Source organism: Artibeus jamaicensis, unplaced genomic scaffold (assembly GCF_021234435.1).
Source record: "Artibeus jamaicensis isolate MK-2021 breed Jamaican fruit bat unplaced genomic scaffold, CSHL_Jam_final contig_464, whole genome shotgun sequence".
In the NCBI taxonomy this organism is placed as follows: domain Eukaryota; kingdom Metazoa; phylum Chordata; class Mammalia; order Chiroptera; family Phyllostomidae; genus Artibeus; species Artibeus jamaicensis.
In genome coordinates this window covers 7704022-7721204 of record NW_026521842.1, presented here as the reverse complement: position 1 = coordinate 7721204, position 17183 = coordinate 7704022, and the positions used below count along the sequence as shown (strand labels likewise).

General features: G+C 41.5%; 1 protein-coding gene across 1 annotated transcript in view; it reads left to right on the top strand.

The window, feature by feature from the left end:
• The window catches only part of PLCG2 (phospholipase C gamma 2), a 149127-nt gene extending 132466 nt beyond the window's left edge, over positions 1-16661 (top strand). The window contains exons 32-33 of the mRNA XM_037142454.2: positions 11036-11220; positions 11936-16661. Of these exons, the coding sequence (XP_036998349.2) occupies positions 11036-11220; positions 11936-11978 (228 nt within the window). The 3' untranslated portion in view covers positions 11979-16661. The remainder of the gene's footprint in view (positions 1-11035; positions 11221-11935) is intronic.
• Positions 16662-17183: the final 522 nt, after the last annotated feature.

Here is a 17183-nt window from a genome sequence, read left to right as displayed (position 1 = left end):
AGGAATTTGGGAGGGAAGGTGTCTGAGTATGTGTAAATTCTATTTTGGCTGCTGGTTTTTGAGCTTTTATGTCATTCCACATCTGTCACCTGGTTCTCGGCCACAGGTGCCATTGGTATTTCTGCTCCACACTGTTTCTGGGAAGCCAAGCCGGGCTGTGGCCCTGTAGCCCTGGGCTTTCTTGTGCCCAAGGTCAAACCTTGTTTTATCACCGTATCCTTGTGATGTCAGGGATAGACAGGTAAACAGCTTCACAAGAGATTTGTCTGAGCAGCCGATTGATCCCAGTGAGGGCTGAGATGGAGTTTACTCATAAAACATTTGCTGAGATAGAGTTTAAAGCCCCAGAAAACTGTCAATAAGCACTTTAAACCCCTTCTGAAGAAACCATTTATTTACATGTCACAATTACTTAATCAATTCTCAGTCCTTTACTGAGGTGTGTGTATGGTTTACAAAGAGTATTTTCAGTACCATTTTATTACCTACTATATTTAATTTGAAGCAGGAAAAGGAGGGATTTGAAAAAATTCCCCTAAACAACCTGTATATAACCACTGTTAGCACGTTGGTATATTTCCTTTGCCTGATAATTTTTGCATATAGTTTCATGGTTAGAGTCATCTAATGCATATGAATGTGTGCCCTTTACCACTTCACAGATGACTCGATGCATTTTTCTATGTTATTACATGATTTTCTAAGCCATTAATGCCTGTTTCATTAGGTGCGGGTCGTTACTTCACTTGGCCGTTCTCTCACTGATGGACAGTTAGGTTGTTTGTAGTTTGTTGCTTTATAAATAATGAAAGTCTTTGTATAATACTTTTTGATTAAAAATTACTTCCTAAGGCTAGATATTTAGTAATGGAATAATAGATCAAAGAGAGGAAAAAAAGGCCACATATTTTTGGATATATGTTGAATTGTTCTCTGGAAGTAAATAGTTTCTTTTAAGTTGATGTATTATATCCAGTCTTGCCATTAATTGAAAAGGGCCTTCACTCAACTTATGTGAACTTGGGAGATTCGGAAAAATGGGATGGGAGAAAGTATGGAAACTTGAATATTCCATTCTAAGCATTGTCAGTGGGCAAGCTGGCAGTAGCTGGAGGGTGTGTTTGAGAAAACTGGCTGCCCTGGCATCTTTGAGTACTGCTTCCTGGGTGGATGGTGTTTAGCTTTGCACTAGGTGGGAGCTAGGATGCAGGGGCTGGAGTAGCCTAGTTGGAAAGGCCGGAATGCTGCGTTTCCCAGTGAGTGCTCAGCCACAAGACGCATGTGAGTCCCTTTGCAGAAAGGCTCCAGCGCACATTCGAGAGTTGTAGAGGACCAGGATGGGAAGGCGCAGTCTGGAGCTGAGCCGGTCCTGGTTTTTGAGGTTAGGGAAGGTTTCCTTACAGTTAGGGAAACTGAGAGGCACAGAGAAAGATCTTCCTTGTACATAAATAGCTCGTTTGCCCGATGTCACTCCCTAAGAGCAGAAACTGCTGTGCCAGCCACAAAGACCCGACAACTTGGCATGACTACTGAACAAACAAAACCAGGAGGACACAGTGAGAAAAAGAACTGGTGCAGAAGAATAAAAGGAAGACAGACCCAGGTGGACATGGTGCAGGTGGAGTTGAAATAGAGCTGTTGGAAGCAGCCAGTGAGAACCCTCACTCACTCGTAAGTCACGAAAGCTTCACAGTTATTCGAGTAGAGCACTGGAAAAGACTTTGTGGAATTTGAAACAAAAAACCCATTTCTCGAGTTAAAAAAAATTCAGCCTATGAACACAGGCCTTCACATTAGTGACCTAAAAGATAACATGAAAGCAATGTCTCACAATCAAGAGAGGAACCACCATGAGATGGAAATCCTAAAGGGAAAGAAAAGCTCAGAGGATTGACGCAAATGACCTGACAGGCAAGCATGTTCCAGAGGGCGAAGGGGAACCGAGGGGTGAGGAGCCATTCCTGAAACAGTGAACAGATGGAGCTCTGCCTGATTTGGTAGCTTGGGACACTCACGTGATTCCTGAAGAACTGAATAGAAAACACACCCACCCCTAGTTGTATTTTGATAAAAGTTTTGAATTCCATGGATAAATAATAAAACCTGAACTTCCCAACACACTAAGTTATCTACAGAGAAAATCAAATAAATCTAACACCAGATTTGTCCACTTCACATTGGAAACTAGACTTAAAACACATGCACTAAGCATTCATCTTTTTTTTAAAATTTATTTAGTTATTTTTCAAGTAGTGTTTTTTTTGTCAATTTCTCCCATCCCAGCCCCCCCCCGCCCCGTCTCCCCACCTCCCTCCCATTCCCCCCCACAGTCCTCATCCCTGTGTCTTTCATACTTGTTCTTCAAAATCCCTCCCCGTTTTTCCCCTTAAATTCCCTTCCCTCTCCCCTCTGGTCGCTGCCCACTTGTTCTCTATTTTAGTGTCTTTGTTTTTATTCTATTAGCATTCATCTTAAAAATTTTGTAAGTACTCAAACTAAATGGAGTTGAAAGGTCAACTGGATAAAACACAAAACAAAGATGATAGAAGAGAAAACAAATGCTGATTCATTGAAAAGACCAATTACATAAACTCTTTTCCTGCTTAATGAGGGAATAAGGTAAGAGCAAAAACATGCAGGAGTAAATATGGAAAAGAGGACTGAACCTCCAAATAATGAGAAGATATAAATAAATTTGAAATATGTGGGCAAATGGGTCACTGCCTTGAAACATGTAAATGGGCTAAAGTTGTTTCAAGAAGCAGCACGAAATGTACAAAATCCTATAGGAAAGACTCGAAGGGTCATAAAACACCTATGAGATGAAACAGGTGTCAAGTCTAGATGGTTTTATGGCTGTGTTCTGCCTGGATACAAAGAACATAATTCCAAGTTTAATGCATTGACATCAGTAGAAAAATGGAAATGTTCCAATTAATGTCTTGAAGCTATATAACTTTCATAAACATTGGAGAAAGATAGTATACCATCTCTTCTTCCCCCTTGTATTGCATTCATAAATGGCGTCATGGATTGATGTCATTTATGAATACAGATGTTAAGATTCCAAAAAAAATTAGCAAGTAATTTCCAGCTATTTAGTAGAAGAACAATATATTACAACTAAATTGTTTATTGTGATAATGCAAGGATGGTTTAACATGGCATGATTAGCAACACATTTAGTGAGAAAAAGCATAAACTACCAGATGCCACAAATGTATCAAGTTAAATGCAATAATCAGTGTAAATTGTGGTGAGGAGGTAAAACTCCCTATTCACAAATTATGGTTATATATTTACAAAAACAGAGGCTATAATTTTAAGGAGACGGATTTTTGTTTAGTATTTATTAAGTCTAACCACTTTATTCTAGAGGATACAGGGTGGGAAGAAGGGACAGATGAAAAATCCCATTCATGATATTAATAAAAATTACACCAACACATTAGGAGAAATTTAAATAAGAAAGGTACAGGGCGTATAGAGCAACAGCTGAACAAGTAGAAATATATATCAGCCCATCCAACGTTAATGTTTGATTGGAATCGGGTATTGCATAAATTCACTTTTAAAAATTTGGGGAGAGGCCCACAGATAGGTAGGTACAGAAATAAATGTGTTTGCATCAGTTACTGTGCAGACATACACACACACACACACTCTGGCTGTGTCTGCTGAGAGGGCCCAGAACCAGTGACACCCCAGTAGCCATGAGCACACCTAAGCACCCTGGTTTTAGCTTTCTAAATAATCATTCTCCAATCAAGGTAATCAGAGCTCTTTAAACAAGTGGTTGATTCCAGAGTTGGGACAGATGAAATGTAAAATGAGCCTGGACTGTTCAGCAGTTCCAGTAAGTAAAGAAGTGCTGAAAAAAGGATGGGGGACATGTCGTCGGGTATAAGAACCACCCCAAAAGGGCTCCCAGTGGCCAAAGTTGGAACAGTTTGAGCAACAAAGTAATGATATTGGGTTATAATATATAGAATAAAACTATTCACTCATGGACATGTGAATATTTAATAATTAAATGAGAGAGAAGAGAGAGCTCTTTCTTATAGAAGAATTCCAATTAAATGTAAAACGAATGTGAGAACTAGAAAATGGCTGTTGGAACATCACAGTAAGTGATTGCTACAGGTGAGATATGCCAATGGATGCTAAAGTGAGTGAAAGTCTGAGGAGAAACAGGATATTTGTATAGTCTACCTTCAAGAAATTCATTAATTGGAAAGAGAAGAATAGCAGCCCGATACTGGATGAACCCAGCACACACCATCTTAACCAAATGATCGGTGTTACCACCAATGAGAAGACACCTTCTGAGAGGAGTACGTCACTTTGTGGGATAGTGTGCAAAATTACCCACCAGTACTCTTCACAAGTGGCAAGGTCACGAAAGATGAGACTGAGAAAATGCCGCAGGTTGGAGGACTCCAAGGAGACACAGGAACCAAATGCAATGCGGGATGTTGGACTGGATATTGGACCAGAAAAAGGACATCAGTAGAAAACCAAATAAAACCTGTAGTTAACAGTACTGTGCCAGCGTCAGTTTCTTCATTTTGATGATTGTACTCTTACTGTGCGGGATGTTAATTTAACCCTGGGGAATCTTGGGTGTGTAGGGAATATGAGAGCTTACTACATTCTATTGCAACTTTTATGTGAGTCTTAAAATTTCATCATAAAATAATTAAACAAATAAAGCATCGGGGAAGGGAGGAGGAGAGACAGAAACTGAACAACCTAAAGCTAGAGAACTTTATGAAGATTTTGTCACAGGCCAGGTGCAATTTATTATCAATGATGTTCTCTAAGAATTCAAGGGTCTTAAATTTAAAAATATCTATACACACCCATTTAAAACAAAGGGTTACAGGAGATGCAAGTGGGGATAACTCTAAAATCACAATATAAACATAAACTGATACAACCCAAATTAGGCATATCTCCATGGGGGAGGATAAGAGAGCATATGGGGAAAACAGCCAAATATTTCTCTGAAGATAATACCTAAAAACCGAAAAACCAAGAGCATGCAGTATAAGCATTTTTAAAGAACTGTCAATGATCAAAGAAACAACTAGTGATTTGGGGGAGCAGGGGACATGAGGGGTGGGGGATGGTGAAAAAGGAGACAGCTGGTTTGGGGGAATAATCCCTATAGTACTTCTTTTTAAACAAATAATTTTATTTATTTATTTTTTAGATTTTATTTATCTTTAAAGGGGAAGGGAAGGAGAGAGGGAAAGAGATATCAATGTATGGTTGCCTCTCATGCGTCCCCTGCTGGGAACTGGCTTGCAACCCAGGCATGTGCCCTGACTGGGAATCAAACTGCGATGCTTTGGTTCGCAGGCCCTTGCTCAATCCACTGAACTACACCAGCCAGGAAATCCCTATAGTACTTCTTGACCCTTTCAACTCTGTGCACACACATAAGTAATACGAGCTGAAATTGAACTTGAGGATGTAAGTGGTAGTGGATGATACATTGATGGGGAGCATACGAGTTTTTCACAAACCTTTGCCGTGAAGGTGAGAAGAGAGATGGGTCAGTTGGTGGAGGGGGGTGTGGGGTGGAGGGAGAGCTTTTTAAAGGTGTGTCTGCGCTGCTGGAGGGGATATGAACTCTCTGGAGTCCATAGAGAAGGGCAACAGTGATAACAGGAGGGAGAAGGAATATGCATGGGAAGAACTGAGTAGGACAGAGGAGATGGGACCCTGAAGCCAGCGGGAAAGAAGGCAGCAGTACAGGGGCAGATTTCCCATGTCATTCCTTCCGTGTCATACGTGAAACAGGAAGCAAAGCCATTAGCTGAGACCGGGGAGGTTTGAGTAGAGCCCGAGGTGTGAAACAGTCATTTTAAGAGAGCAGAAAAAGAGAATTCCTTAGCGGGAATAGGTGGTATTGTTTAAAGTGCTTCCATGATGTATTCATTAATATTTTATTTAGGATTTTTGCACTGGTTTTCACTGAGCATTCAGTCTGTGGTTTTGGTCAGGCTTTGTTACACTGGCTTCATTAAAATGACTTGGAAACAGACCTTCCTTCTTTCTCAGGGCTGTGGCACATTTTTAATAGAACTGGAGTTCACTCCCACCTACATGTTAACAGATGTTAAAGACATCATTTATGAAAGTTCCTGGGCTTGACTATAAAACTTTCTCATTTTCTTCTGGAATAAAATTGGTTATTTCAATTATTTTCTCTTAAGGGATAATTTTCTATAATAGGAAATATAGATGTCTATTTCTATTATATATGTTGGAGCAAGAGCCTTATAATAAGTAAATATGAACACATGTATTCATTCCTTCTGTTATCATCTTGGTTTTTATTTATTTCACAGGTTCTTCCATTTCTTTTATCTGTACTTGTATATCTATGCTGATGTCTTATTTGGGCTTTCACACATTTCTAGCTTAGATAATGGATTATCTACTTCATTTGGTTCTGTTTGTGTTTTTCCCACAGAACCCAGTTCTTGCATTTATTTTATATTTCTATATTGAATATTTTGGTTTTCTGATTCAGCCATTTTCATGTTTACCTTTATGGATTCAGTCTGCCTTCCTTAAACTTCTATTGATTTTATAACTCCTGTGTTTGGATACTTAATTCACTTTTGCAAGTAATGCAGTAGGCACTGAAGGCTGTGTTCACAGGCAGTTCAGGACAAGGTGGGCTTCACTTTCCCAAGACACCCTCCAGAAAAAAAGATTTGGTGAGTGCGCAGGCCTCGGGCCATGGTCAGCTGCTTGTTTGAGGGATTGGGATAAAAGTGGGCACAGTCCTGCAGCCTGTACTATTCCTGAGAGCTCAGAGCCCCCAGCCATCACCCTAACACTTCATTGATTCTGCCCTTGGGGTCACTCCCCCATTTACAACATTCAGAAAACCAGATACCAACATACAGATTCAAGGCAGGACTCATTCTTTCCAACCAAGATGAGCTTGAGCATTAACTTTTTTTTTTAAGGCACTCAAGGGAAATAATGCCAATAGCTAACAAATGTAAAAACAAGAGAATTCACTCCAGGGAATCTGCAAATGACTTTGAAGTAAATTTTTTTTTCCAGAGCAAACCCAATAAGTAGTATTTTAAAAGAACAACCCTTCTTACTATTAATCAAGAACACATAGGCATGAAAGGACCAATTAAGAATCCTGGAAATACAATTTGAAAAATTATGAAAAAATTGCTGCCCTGGCTGGGTGCTCAGAGCATCGTCCCAATGTGCCAGGGTTGTAGGTTCAGTCTCTGGTCAGGGCACATACAAGGAGCAACAAATGAATGCATGAATAAGCACAACAACAAATAGATGTTTCTCTTGCTCCATCTCCCCCCCCCCAAAAAAAATCAATTAAATAAAAAGTATTGCTTTAAAGCTTAGTAAGTGGGAAATTCCAGGAAGGATGCAGTTAAGGAAGAATTAGTAAATCTGAAGATTATATTACAGAAATTAGCTTTGAACTCAGCAAGACAAGCTATGAATATGAAAAATAAGAGTTAAAAAGAGGATGGTAGGATGAGAAACTTCAACATAAAATATTCGAGATGGTGATGACTGAGGGTTTTCCAGCACTGAAGAGACACACGCGTTCCGACTATGAACCCAGCAGCACACAACAGTGTAGGTCTGTGTACAGACACGTCATGTTCCACTGACTGGGCAGAACCAGGAGAAACAAAATTGTAAAAGAGAGCAAGAAGAGGATTGCCTCCAGAGGATTGACCAGGGCACTAACAGTCCTACCTACAGCAGCAACCTAAAGACTAAGGGGCACCTTCAAAATTGATTAAGAAACAGGCCCTGGCTGGTGTAGCTCAGTGCATTGAGCACTGGCTTGCAAACCAAACCACCGCGGTTTGATTCCCAGTCAGGGAACATGCCTGGGTTGTAGGCTAGTGCCCAGCAGGGGATGCATGAGAGGCAACCATACACTGATATTTCTCTCCCTCTCTCCTTCCCTTCCCCTCTAAAGATAAATAAATAAAATCTTTAAAAAAATTGGTTAAGAAACAAGCTGTCAATGTAGACATTCTGTATCCTGATAACAGTCATTCAAGAGTGAGGGCAAAAGGAAGGTATTTTCAGACATACAAAGGAAGACAATTTAGTGCTAATAAACCTTTGTAAAAGGACTACCAAAATACTCTTAAGCAACAGGGAATACAATGCAAGAAGCATGGTGAGCAAAAAAATCAGTAAAATATATTAGAAATCAGAAACAATGAAAGACTTAGAAAAGAAAAACAAACTAAATGTTTGTGTGAAAACTTGGACTCACAGAGAAACAGGTAGTAACTCTCTCCAAATTCTAAGAGTTATGGAGGGAGTCTTGATTGGGAGGGGTGCTTAGAGTGGACGGTGCTCTATGTCTGGACTTGGTGGTGGCGTTATAGCTGTTCGCTTTACAGTTATTAAACTGTATACCGTAAGTCCTCGCTTAACATCAGTAGGTTCTTGGAAACTGCAACATTAAAACGACGTATAACAAGACCAATTTCATCATAGGCTAATTGATATAAATAAGAGTTAAGTTCCTATAGCATATTTCTGGTCATAGAAACATCAGCAAACTTCGAAATAATGGCCCGAAACACTTCTAATGTTGAACATTGCAGTCAATGTGAGCTAGACATACATTTAAGAAAAATTAATAAAAACAAGTAATATAATTCTTCTCCAGCCTGTTTATTCCACTTCAGGGAGGCAGGTGGCCTGAGCCTGTCTGCACAGGGCGCCTTTCCAGCACAGGGCGCACTCACACGCTCACCACATGCTCACCACACTCACTAAGATGGGCAGTGCAGATACGCCCGCCTGTCTTACCTGCGTCTTTGGGACAGGGGAGGAAAGCAGAGTGTCTGGAGAAAACACCCCCAGACATGGGGAGGGCGTGCAGACTCCACAGACCGAGGCCCTGGCCGGAATCAATTTTTTCTCAGCGTTATAATGAAAGGACGTCGAAAGAAACATTATTCAAGGCCCTGCTGTAAATGTTTACTTTTCTGAATGTTATATGATTTTACATATGTGGAATACTAAGGACTAAATTATATAACATGATATAAAAAGCTTTAGGATTTAGAAAAGGAGATAAAGGTCTTTAATTATAAAAGCATTAGTAGAAAAGGTAGACTTTGAACTTGACCTGAATAACCAATGGCCATTACATATATGAAAGCAACAAAAGTGGTTTTCTTCTAGGTGGGGAGCAGGGGGAAAAGACCATTTGTAGTACAGGGTTAATGTTTAAATGGGCTGTTTGTTTTGCTTTGCTTTATTCTTAACAGGAAGGAAAGCTGATCTCCTTGAGGAAGGGCATACATTTAAGCAGTCATTAGTGACTGTTCCCCATGCCTCCTACAATTCACTGAATTAGTCACCAAGGACTGGCCACTCTACCTCCACCCCTGTGCAGAGAAAATCGTCTTTTTACTCCTCTGCACCTTTGCGAATGGCCAGAATTACTTGCACCATCACTGTCCCCACTGTCCAGAATCAGATTCGACATGTTATTCTTTGGGCTGTCCATGATGGTTTGTTAGGGCATTAAGGTGGGGGAAAAATTGTACAGCAAGAAGATATGGTCCGAGTCCATTTTTGTAAAAATGAATGACAGAAGCAGCTCATCTGTGGGCACTGATGCACGTTTTTGTAACACTGGAGTCTCTCACTCAAACTGTTCCATCGGTGGCAGCAGCCAGCATCTGGACCTCCTGAGCTGCCATTCTGTACACTGTAATAGTCTGCAGTCTTTTAGAAACATCAGTGGGGTGACACGCCCTTGCTGCCTTCCTCCTCCTCCTATGCTGAAACCCAAGTTCTTACCCTGATAAGTTTTTTTTTAATTAGCATAATGAAGAGAATATTTGGGCTCAGACACTGCAAAGTTTACAGGTAGACTTGCTTCAGTCATGATTGGATCCAGATGCTCCCCAATGGTTCTGTTTTCCTTTTGTGGCTTCATTCTCAACTTTATATGTGACAGCAAAGGGGCCACTGGCAACTGGAAACAGTCATCACTCAGCAGATCCCCCAGAAACTATTGTTTAACCAAGAGCACAAACCAAAGCTGCATGGGTGCTTCTAATTGGCCTGGCTTGGGTCATGTGCCTGGAGGTGGTGGGGAGCAAGACATCAGCACTGGCTAGAATTAAGGCACATGCCCATCTGTGGGGCATAACCTGTGTTACCTTGGCTCCTTGGGGGGAGGGAAGCACAGCCCTATTGAGATATAATTTATATATCATGCAATTCACTCATTTAAAGTGTGCAGCTCAGTGGTTTTTAATACACTCAGTTATTCTGCCATCACCATGATCAATTTTAGAACATTTTCATCACCCCCAAAAGAAATTCCTGCTCATTACTTGTCTCCACTCACTCCATCCCCACCCCAGGCAACCCCTAATCGATTTTGTCTCTATGTATTGATATTTGCCTGTTTTGGCATTTCATATAAGTGGAATCATGGTATGTGGTCTTTTGGAAATGGCTTTTTCCCCTTAGTGTAGTGTTTTCAAGGTTCATCCATGTTGTAGTGTGTTGCTTTGCCTTTTAATAAGGCCCTTTATGAAGTCTTAAATGATCTGCTGGCTCCTAACTACCTTTCTGTCCTCATACTAACCTGTTCTCTCCCTTACCTGCTGGGTTCCACTTCACTTACAGAACTGCTGAGACCCTTTGTGTTGGGATAAGGGCCCGAAGGTGGAAGACCAGTGAAAAACCAGATGTGGTTAAGAAATAACAATGGGCAATGCATTGTTATTCAGTGTTTCACAATGAAGCCACCCTTGATTGTGAATGAGGGCTTTTTTGGATTGCTTGCTTCCAATGCAATAAGTGATGGCCAATTATATCTTTGGTTAAAAGTAGGCCCGGGATCTCCTGGGATAATCCCAGTTGTAAACCTTCTGCCCTATGCGTCCCTCAGTCACACTCTTAAGATGGCATGACCCCCTTCTGGTTTGGAAGACGTTGTCATCACATGGTAGTTCTCTTCTCTACTCTCCAGGAGAGTGAAGAGGAACTGTACTCCTCCTGTCGCCAGCTGCGGAGGCGGCAAGAAGAGCTGAACAACCAGCTCTTTCTATATGACACACACCAGAATTTGCGCAATGCCAACCGGGATGCCCTCATTAAAGAATTCAATGTCAACGAGAACCAGCTCCAGCTGTACCAGGAGAAGTGCAACCGGAGGTAGGTCAGCCCCTTCCCCACCTGCAGACCCTCAGGTCTTGCTCCTCTCAGCACAGCGACCTTGGGCACCTGGGGCCAGGCTTTGGGAAGGCACCACCATCATTAGAACTCCCTTGACCAATACCCTTGACTTTAGCTCTCTTTGCTCAATAAATGAAATTTTTTTAGTACTATCTTGAGTATCTGCACTTTCCCTAAGCTGAACTGTCATCACTAGAGGGACACTCAATATAATGGTGAATGTGAATGATGACCACTATCTTCTAAAGAGCCTCTGTTGCATTCCCAAGAAGGGGCTAGTCCAGTGGTTCTGAAGCAGGGCAGAATCCGCCCCCACCCCACCATGGGGTGCTTTGGATTGTGCTATAGACTGGTAATGAGGGTAGCCTAGCCAGGATGCCTAGTGTCCGGTAATGTGCCGGACAGCCCCACTCCACAAAGCACTAGCCCCCCAAAATGCCCAGGGCAGCCTCCAGTGGGAAATAGCGTGTGGACCCCTTACCCATATTATTCTCACTGCATCTTTACTTCAGCCTAGCAAGTGGCAATGACCAAAGAGGAAATTGAGACTCAGGTAAAATATCTTGCCAAGAGGTCACCATCCAGCCATGAATGACCTGCAGATGTGTGGACAGGAAACATTACGGAGCCCCCAGCCTGTGTGTTGGCCTGTGTGTTGGCCCAGGGGATGACAGTGACATCTGTTCCATTTCAGGTTAAGAGAGAAGAGAGTCAACAACAGCAAGTTTTACTCATAGAAGCTGGGTGTACGTGTAAGGGTGTTGTGTGTGAGCATGTGTGTGCATGTAGAAGAATGTGCTACATTCAGACCCTGGGATCACGCGAATCTCTGACGTCTTCCTCTGGCCAAGTCTACCGTCAAGATGACTTTTCTGAAGGAGACCCAGTCAGCATGAGTTGGGGTGATTTCCTCCCAATGTTTTCATCTTGGACAATTTCTTAACTTATAATTCTCTCTAGGGGATCCTAAAATCACGTTCCTCGTTTTTGGCCTCTTGTGTTCCGAACTCCATTGAATAAAAGCAGTGAAAACCTCCAACAGTTAGACCTTCTGTGCGTGACCTGCACAGGGAGCAGGATTCTTTCTCTGGCCTCTAAAAGCCCAGGTGGTTGACTTCCACGGGTGATGAGCCCTCAGTGTAAGCAACTAATAAGTTAGCTTCTGAAAAGGGTTTTAACAGGAAGGCAAACAATTCTACAGTTAAGGCCATCGGCATTCACGAGGGTGCAAAGAGGAGCCCAGCCTCCCTGCACCAGGTCAGCGGGCTCAGCTCAATGCACCTTAACTACCACCGGCTGGCTGGCTGGACAGGCTCAGCTACAGTGCCTGAGAGTCCGTGGAATCTGTTCATTAAGACAATTTCTAGTTAATGGTTGGGACTTGCTTTGTGACTGGAGTTATTGGGAGTGAGAGGTGGAAATTTTGGAGCCATGTTGATTTAAAAAGCCTGTTAGAAAGCAGAGACCCAGCCAGCTTCTTGCTCACCGCTGCTCTGCCCACTCCTGAGCTGGCTGTGTGACCACAGTGCAGGGCCCTGCGTCTGCAGCTCCCACAGACAAAAGGTCAATTTACTGATTAAATGAGGTGATGCAAATTAGGCTCCAGTGAGGAATTCCTCTGGATGACTCAGTTTCCCATAGCGGCAAGCTGAGTGTTGGGGCTTCAGCCTTAGAAAGCTACAGAAAATCTCAGATGCAGCTACCTCCACGCAGCAGACCCACTAGGACAAGATTACACTCCTCTGCATCTTGAGCACAATATAATGATTTGTACAGTGTGATGCTTTCACAAGACTTTTTAAAGATGAGGACAGTAATCAAGGGTGTGGTCAGTAGAGCGGCAGCTTAGAGTGAATTGAGGACCAATTTAGAGAGAAAAAGTGTAACTGTGAAAAGAAGATGTGGTGGGGAGGAGCAAACTAGCAAGAGTTAAGACTGGTGGCTTTAATTGGTTGGAACTGGGTCCTAGCAACCCATTCAGCCCTCCCCTGGTTACCATGGGCTCAAGAGAGCCCATACTGGGCAGTATGTGAAAACTGATCAGGCTCTCTCTGACCAAGACCTTATCCTTTCATTCCACAAAAATTTCTTGAGCACCACCATATGCCAGGCACTATGCCAAGGTCAGGGGGGTACAATGTTAAACAAAAAAAAATTTTTAAAGAAATCAAAAAGCCATGGTTACTGGTCTTAGGGAATATATCCACGTGCTTCTAAAAGAAATGTATTTTACCTTCTAGAAAGCCAGGAGACTAGGTAATGGCAGTTTGACGGAGGTGGGGCTCTCATTTTGTAACACTGTTTTAGTTATTCCTTGAATTGGGGGTTATTTTATTTGGCAGCCAGCAACTCAGGGAACACACTACTCCTGATGGTAGCAAGTGTTCAAAGCAACTTTCAGGGAAGGCTGGATGAAAAAAGGTCCTGAGCTGCAGGCTGCAGGGAAGGAACATACAGACTCTGTAAGCCAGTGGCCCATTAGCCACCTGGGCCAGGTAGCCCCTGGAGCCTGATTACTGTACCCCCACTGTGCCATCCATGTCCCTACTGGCTCCATTATTACCTCTACACAGTGGAGCCCAGATTTTGCTGTCATTACCTTGTTTTCAGCTCAGGAGTAAGGAAAAGATGCATACCTTCCCACTTCAATCCATCCTAAAGCCAAAAAGTTTAGTAAGGCCAGGATCCCCTTTCTGCTTAAAGTGGATGTTTTGCTAAAGAAATTGAGAAGCAGTGGCACAGAAAAGAAAGCAGGAGTTAAGCACCTTTCAACTGCCACTGTGTAAAATCTATACCCAGCCACAGGTATGCACAGGTGCAAATGGTGCTGGGAAGAATTCTGTCCCTAAAACTGTCTCTTCCTCCTAGATGCTTTGATAACTCAAATCCACCATTAGAGAATATTTGTTTTGGTTGCCACATTCTCTTAATAGGGTAACACATGAATTTAATTCCTGGTGGTGTTAGGATTCTCTCAGGAAAGACACAGGAGGGGAAAGTGAAGGGTGCAGATGACATCATTGCTGTCTCTAGAGTCTGCCTGGATGCCACAAAACCTAAGTCCTACAAAAGACCTGGCTGAGGTTACGGCTTAACAGTCATGGGTTAAGCACAGTTCATTCAAACCAAAAGTAGGGACAGAACATCTTGAAATATGGCCCCGGTGTTGATGGACCAAAACCATGATTGTGTGTGCATTAAACTGTTTTTCTCCATCATCATTTTCCTTAGGTTATGACTGAGGCACCGGTGATTACATGGACAAATGAGAGGGGGGAGCTGGTTAGATCATTTGAGTTTGGAAAATTTAGGTTATACAAAGTTAAATTATTGCTTTCCATGAGAATTGGATATTGTAATGTGCATAGTGAAGAGTGGTGTCGAATACCACATTTCCCAAATTTGATCTCAGGACCCTTTTGCCAAGGAAAATTTGGAGGCTTGCTCTATTAAGAAGGCAGTCAGGCAACATAATATAATAATTTACAGTTGAACCTTGACCAGCAAGGGGGTTAGGGACACTGTCCTCCCCCACAACTGTGCAATCAAAAATCCATGTGTAACTTTTTGCTCCCCCCAAATTTAAATACTAATAGCCTATTGTTGACCAGAAGCCTTACCAATAACAGAGTTGATTAGTACATTTTGTATGTTATATATGTTGTATATACTGTATCCTTACAATAAAGTCAGCTAGAGAAAAGAAAATGGTAAGAAATTGTAAGAAAGAGAAAATACATTTACAGAATTAATTGGGAAAAATTCCCATATAAGTGGACCTTTGCAGTTGAAACCTGTGTTGTTCGACTGTATATGTCCTGTGACCTAGTTAAACAAAAATCTAAACTTAAGCCACTAAGGCCACTGGTCTTTGAACTGGGCCAGCCCTACTACCCCTAGCAGTCTTCAAGAGGTTTCCACAGAATACACAGACTCAAATAGTTTTAGGGGATCAATTTTCAGATCTTCACCTTCCTATTATAAATTTTCTTAATTATCTACTTGAGAAAGTGCCCTTTTCTCTCTCAAAAAAGAAAATATATCTTTCCGCATCTTCAGTCTTGCTGTAGAGCATGACTCACAGTGTGAAATTCAAAATATGGGTGTTTAGACAGTGAGGGCTTCTTAACAGCAGGGTGCAAATCCTTTTGCAAGTCTGGTGGCTCCCAATTCTTTGCTTTCAACAAACTTGAAGGAACGCCCAAGATTTCTGAATATTTTAGCATGTGATTCTGAAGCATTGGAAGAATTCAGTTATCCTGCTATTACAAATGCCTTCTGTTCCCATGTACTTATCCATGTGAACAAGGATTATCAGCACTTTCACACAGAAAATTTAAAGGGAAAGTAGAATCGATGCTGCACCATGGCCATTCTAACAATGATAACATTCATCTGCAGATAGGAGAAATAATTGGGCTGGGGAAACCTTCCTCATCTCATTGAGTATTACGTTGCCAATGAAATTTTACTATGGCTAATAATTTATTGAAATTTGTACTATATTTATTGATCAAGTTCAATCCAGGAGAAAATATTTAAATACATAGAGCCTTATAAGATCACATTTTGTTACAGATCTACAACTAAGCAATAAAAAGACCAAAAATAATTAAGCTAAAATTTTGAGGGGGAAGTAAATTAAAAATACAAGTTCGAGGAGTAAAAGGAAAAGCATGTCACTTCCTGTGACAAAAAAATTGCTTTCTTCATGCAGTTTCTGAAAGGGTGATGGAGTCTGTCAATGAGCGCTGGGTGCAGAGCCTCTCAGCCAAGTTCAAAACCGAGCGTAGCAGTTTTATTTAAAGATGCAGTATGAGCAATATGCCGGCACTTTTATCCTTTGCAACCACTATGAGAAAATTTTTAGGCAAAAGTTAAAAAATTTACTTCAGAGGTTTCTGAGCATAAAGTTTCCGTTGTCTCATCGAGGGCCACTGGACGGTGAGCTGCATTGGGAGCAAGAACGGCTGAAAGGGGCCGCAGTGCTTTTAACTCCTACGAGGACTGGGACTTAAACTTTCGTCTTGTGTCACATTTAACTTTTGGGGGGCAACCCTAGAAGTCATATTCTAGCCAATAAAAAGTTAATTAGATGAAGACATATGCAGAATTACAAAATTGGCATGGGAAAAATACTCAATGATTTGTCTCAGGTTTTTAATTTTCAAAATATTTTTATCTTTAAGAGCCAGATTCCTGTCTCTCAGAAATTTCCACTTTTTCATTAGGCTTTAAAAAGCTGCATTTGTAAACTTGTGTTTCATTATTAAAGCTTAATTTATTTTTTATATAAATAGTGTGTGCTTCTGTGTACATAGAGAATAATATGTATGAGTCACACAAATGTTGGCTATCGTCAGTGTGAAAATTAAAGGGCTGTATCACATTTTTAAAAATAAAAAATTGATCTAAATGAATGCAACAGTCTGTCCAGAACTATTTTTTAGAAGCTATTCATTCATTGCTCCCACATAAAACAATAAAGAAATACTTCAGCCATGAGGTAGGCATAGTTATAATTCTTTTTTTAAATGTGTTTTTCTATCCTGTCAGTTCCAGCAAGAGGTATACGATCATCATCTGACCACAGCGAACGTGTAAGGCCTGCCACTCCCTCCAGCTGAGTCTGGGGTACTCTTCCTTACTACTGAGTGAATCTTGCTCAGTTTTTAGGTCTGTGGCGTAGGTTTGCAGGGTCAACAGACCGCTGTTCTGAAGAAGCTGTCTCCATGATTCTTCGAGCTGGTGGGTATTTGTGATTGTCAGACTGTCCTGATCCCTTCTATCATCTTTCCCACCCATCCTGGTCTTAAACTCTGAACCCCTCAGCAGGCGTGCCAGTACCGGAGTGTGGTGGTCAGTTCCTCTTTGGTCAACTGACAGGTTAAGCTAATTGGGTTCCCTGTTGCTTGAAGGCATATCCATGAAAAGAACTTTTT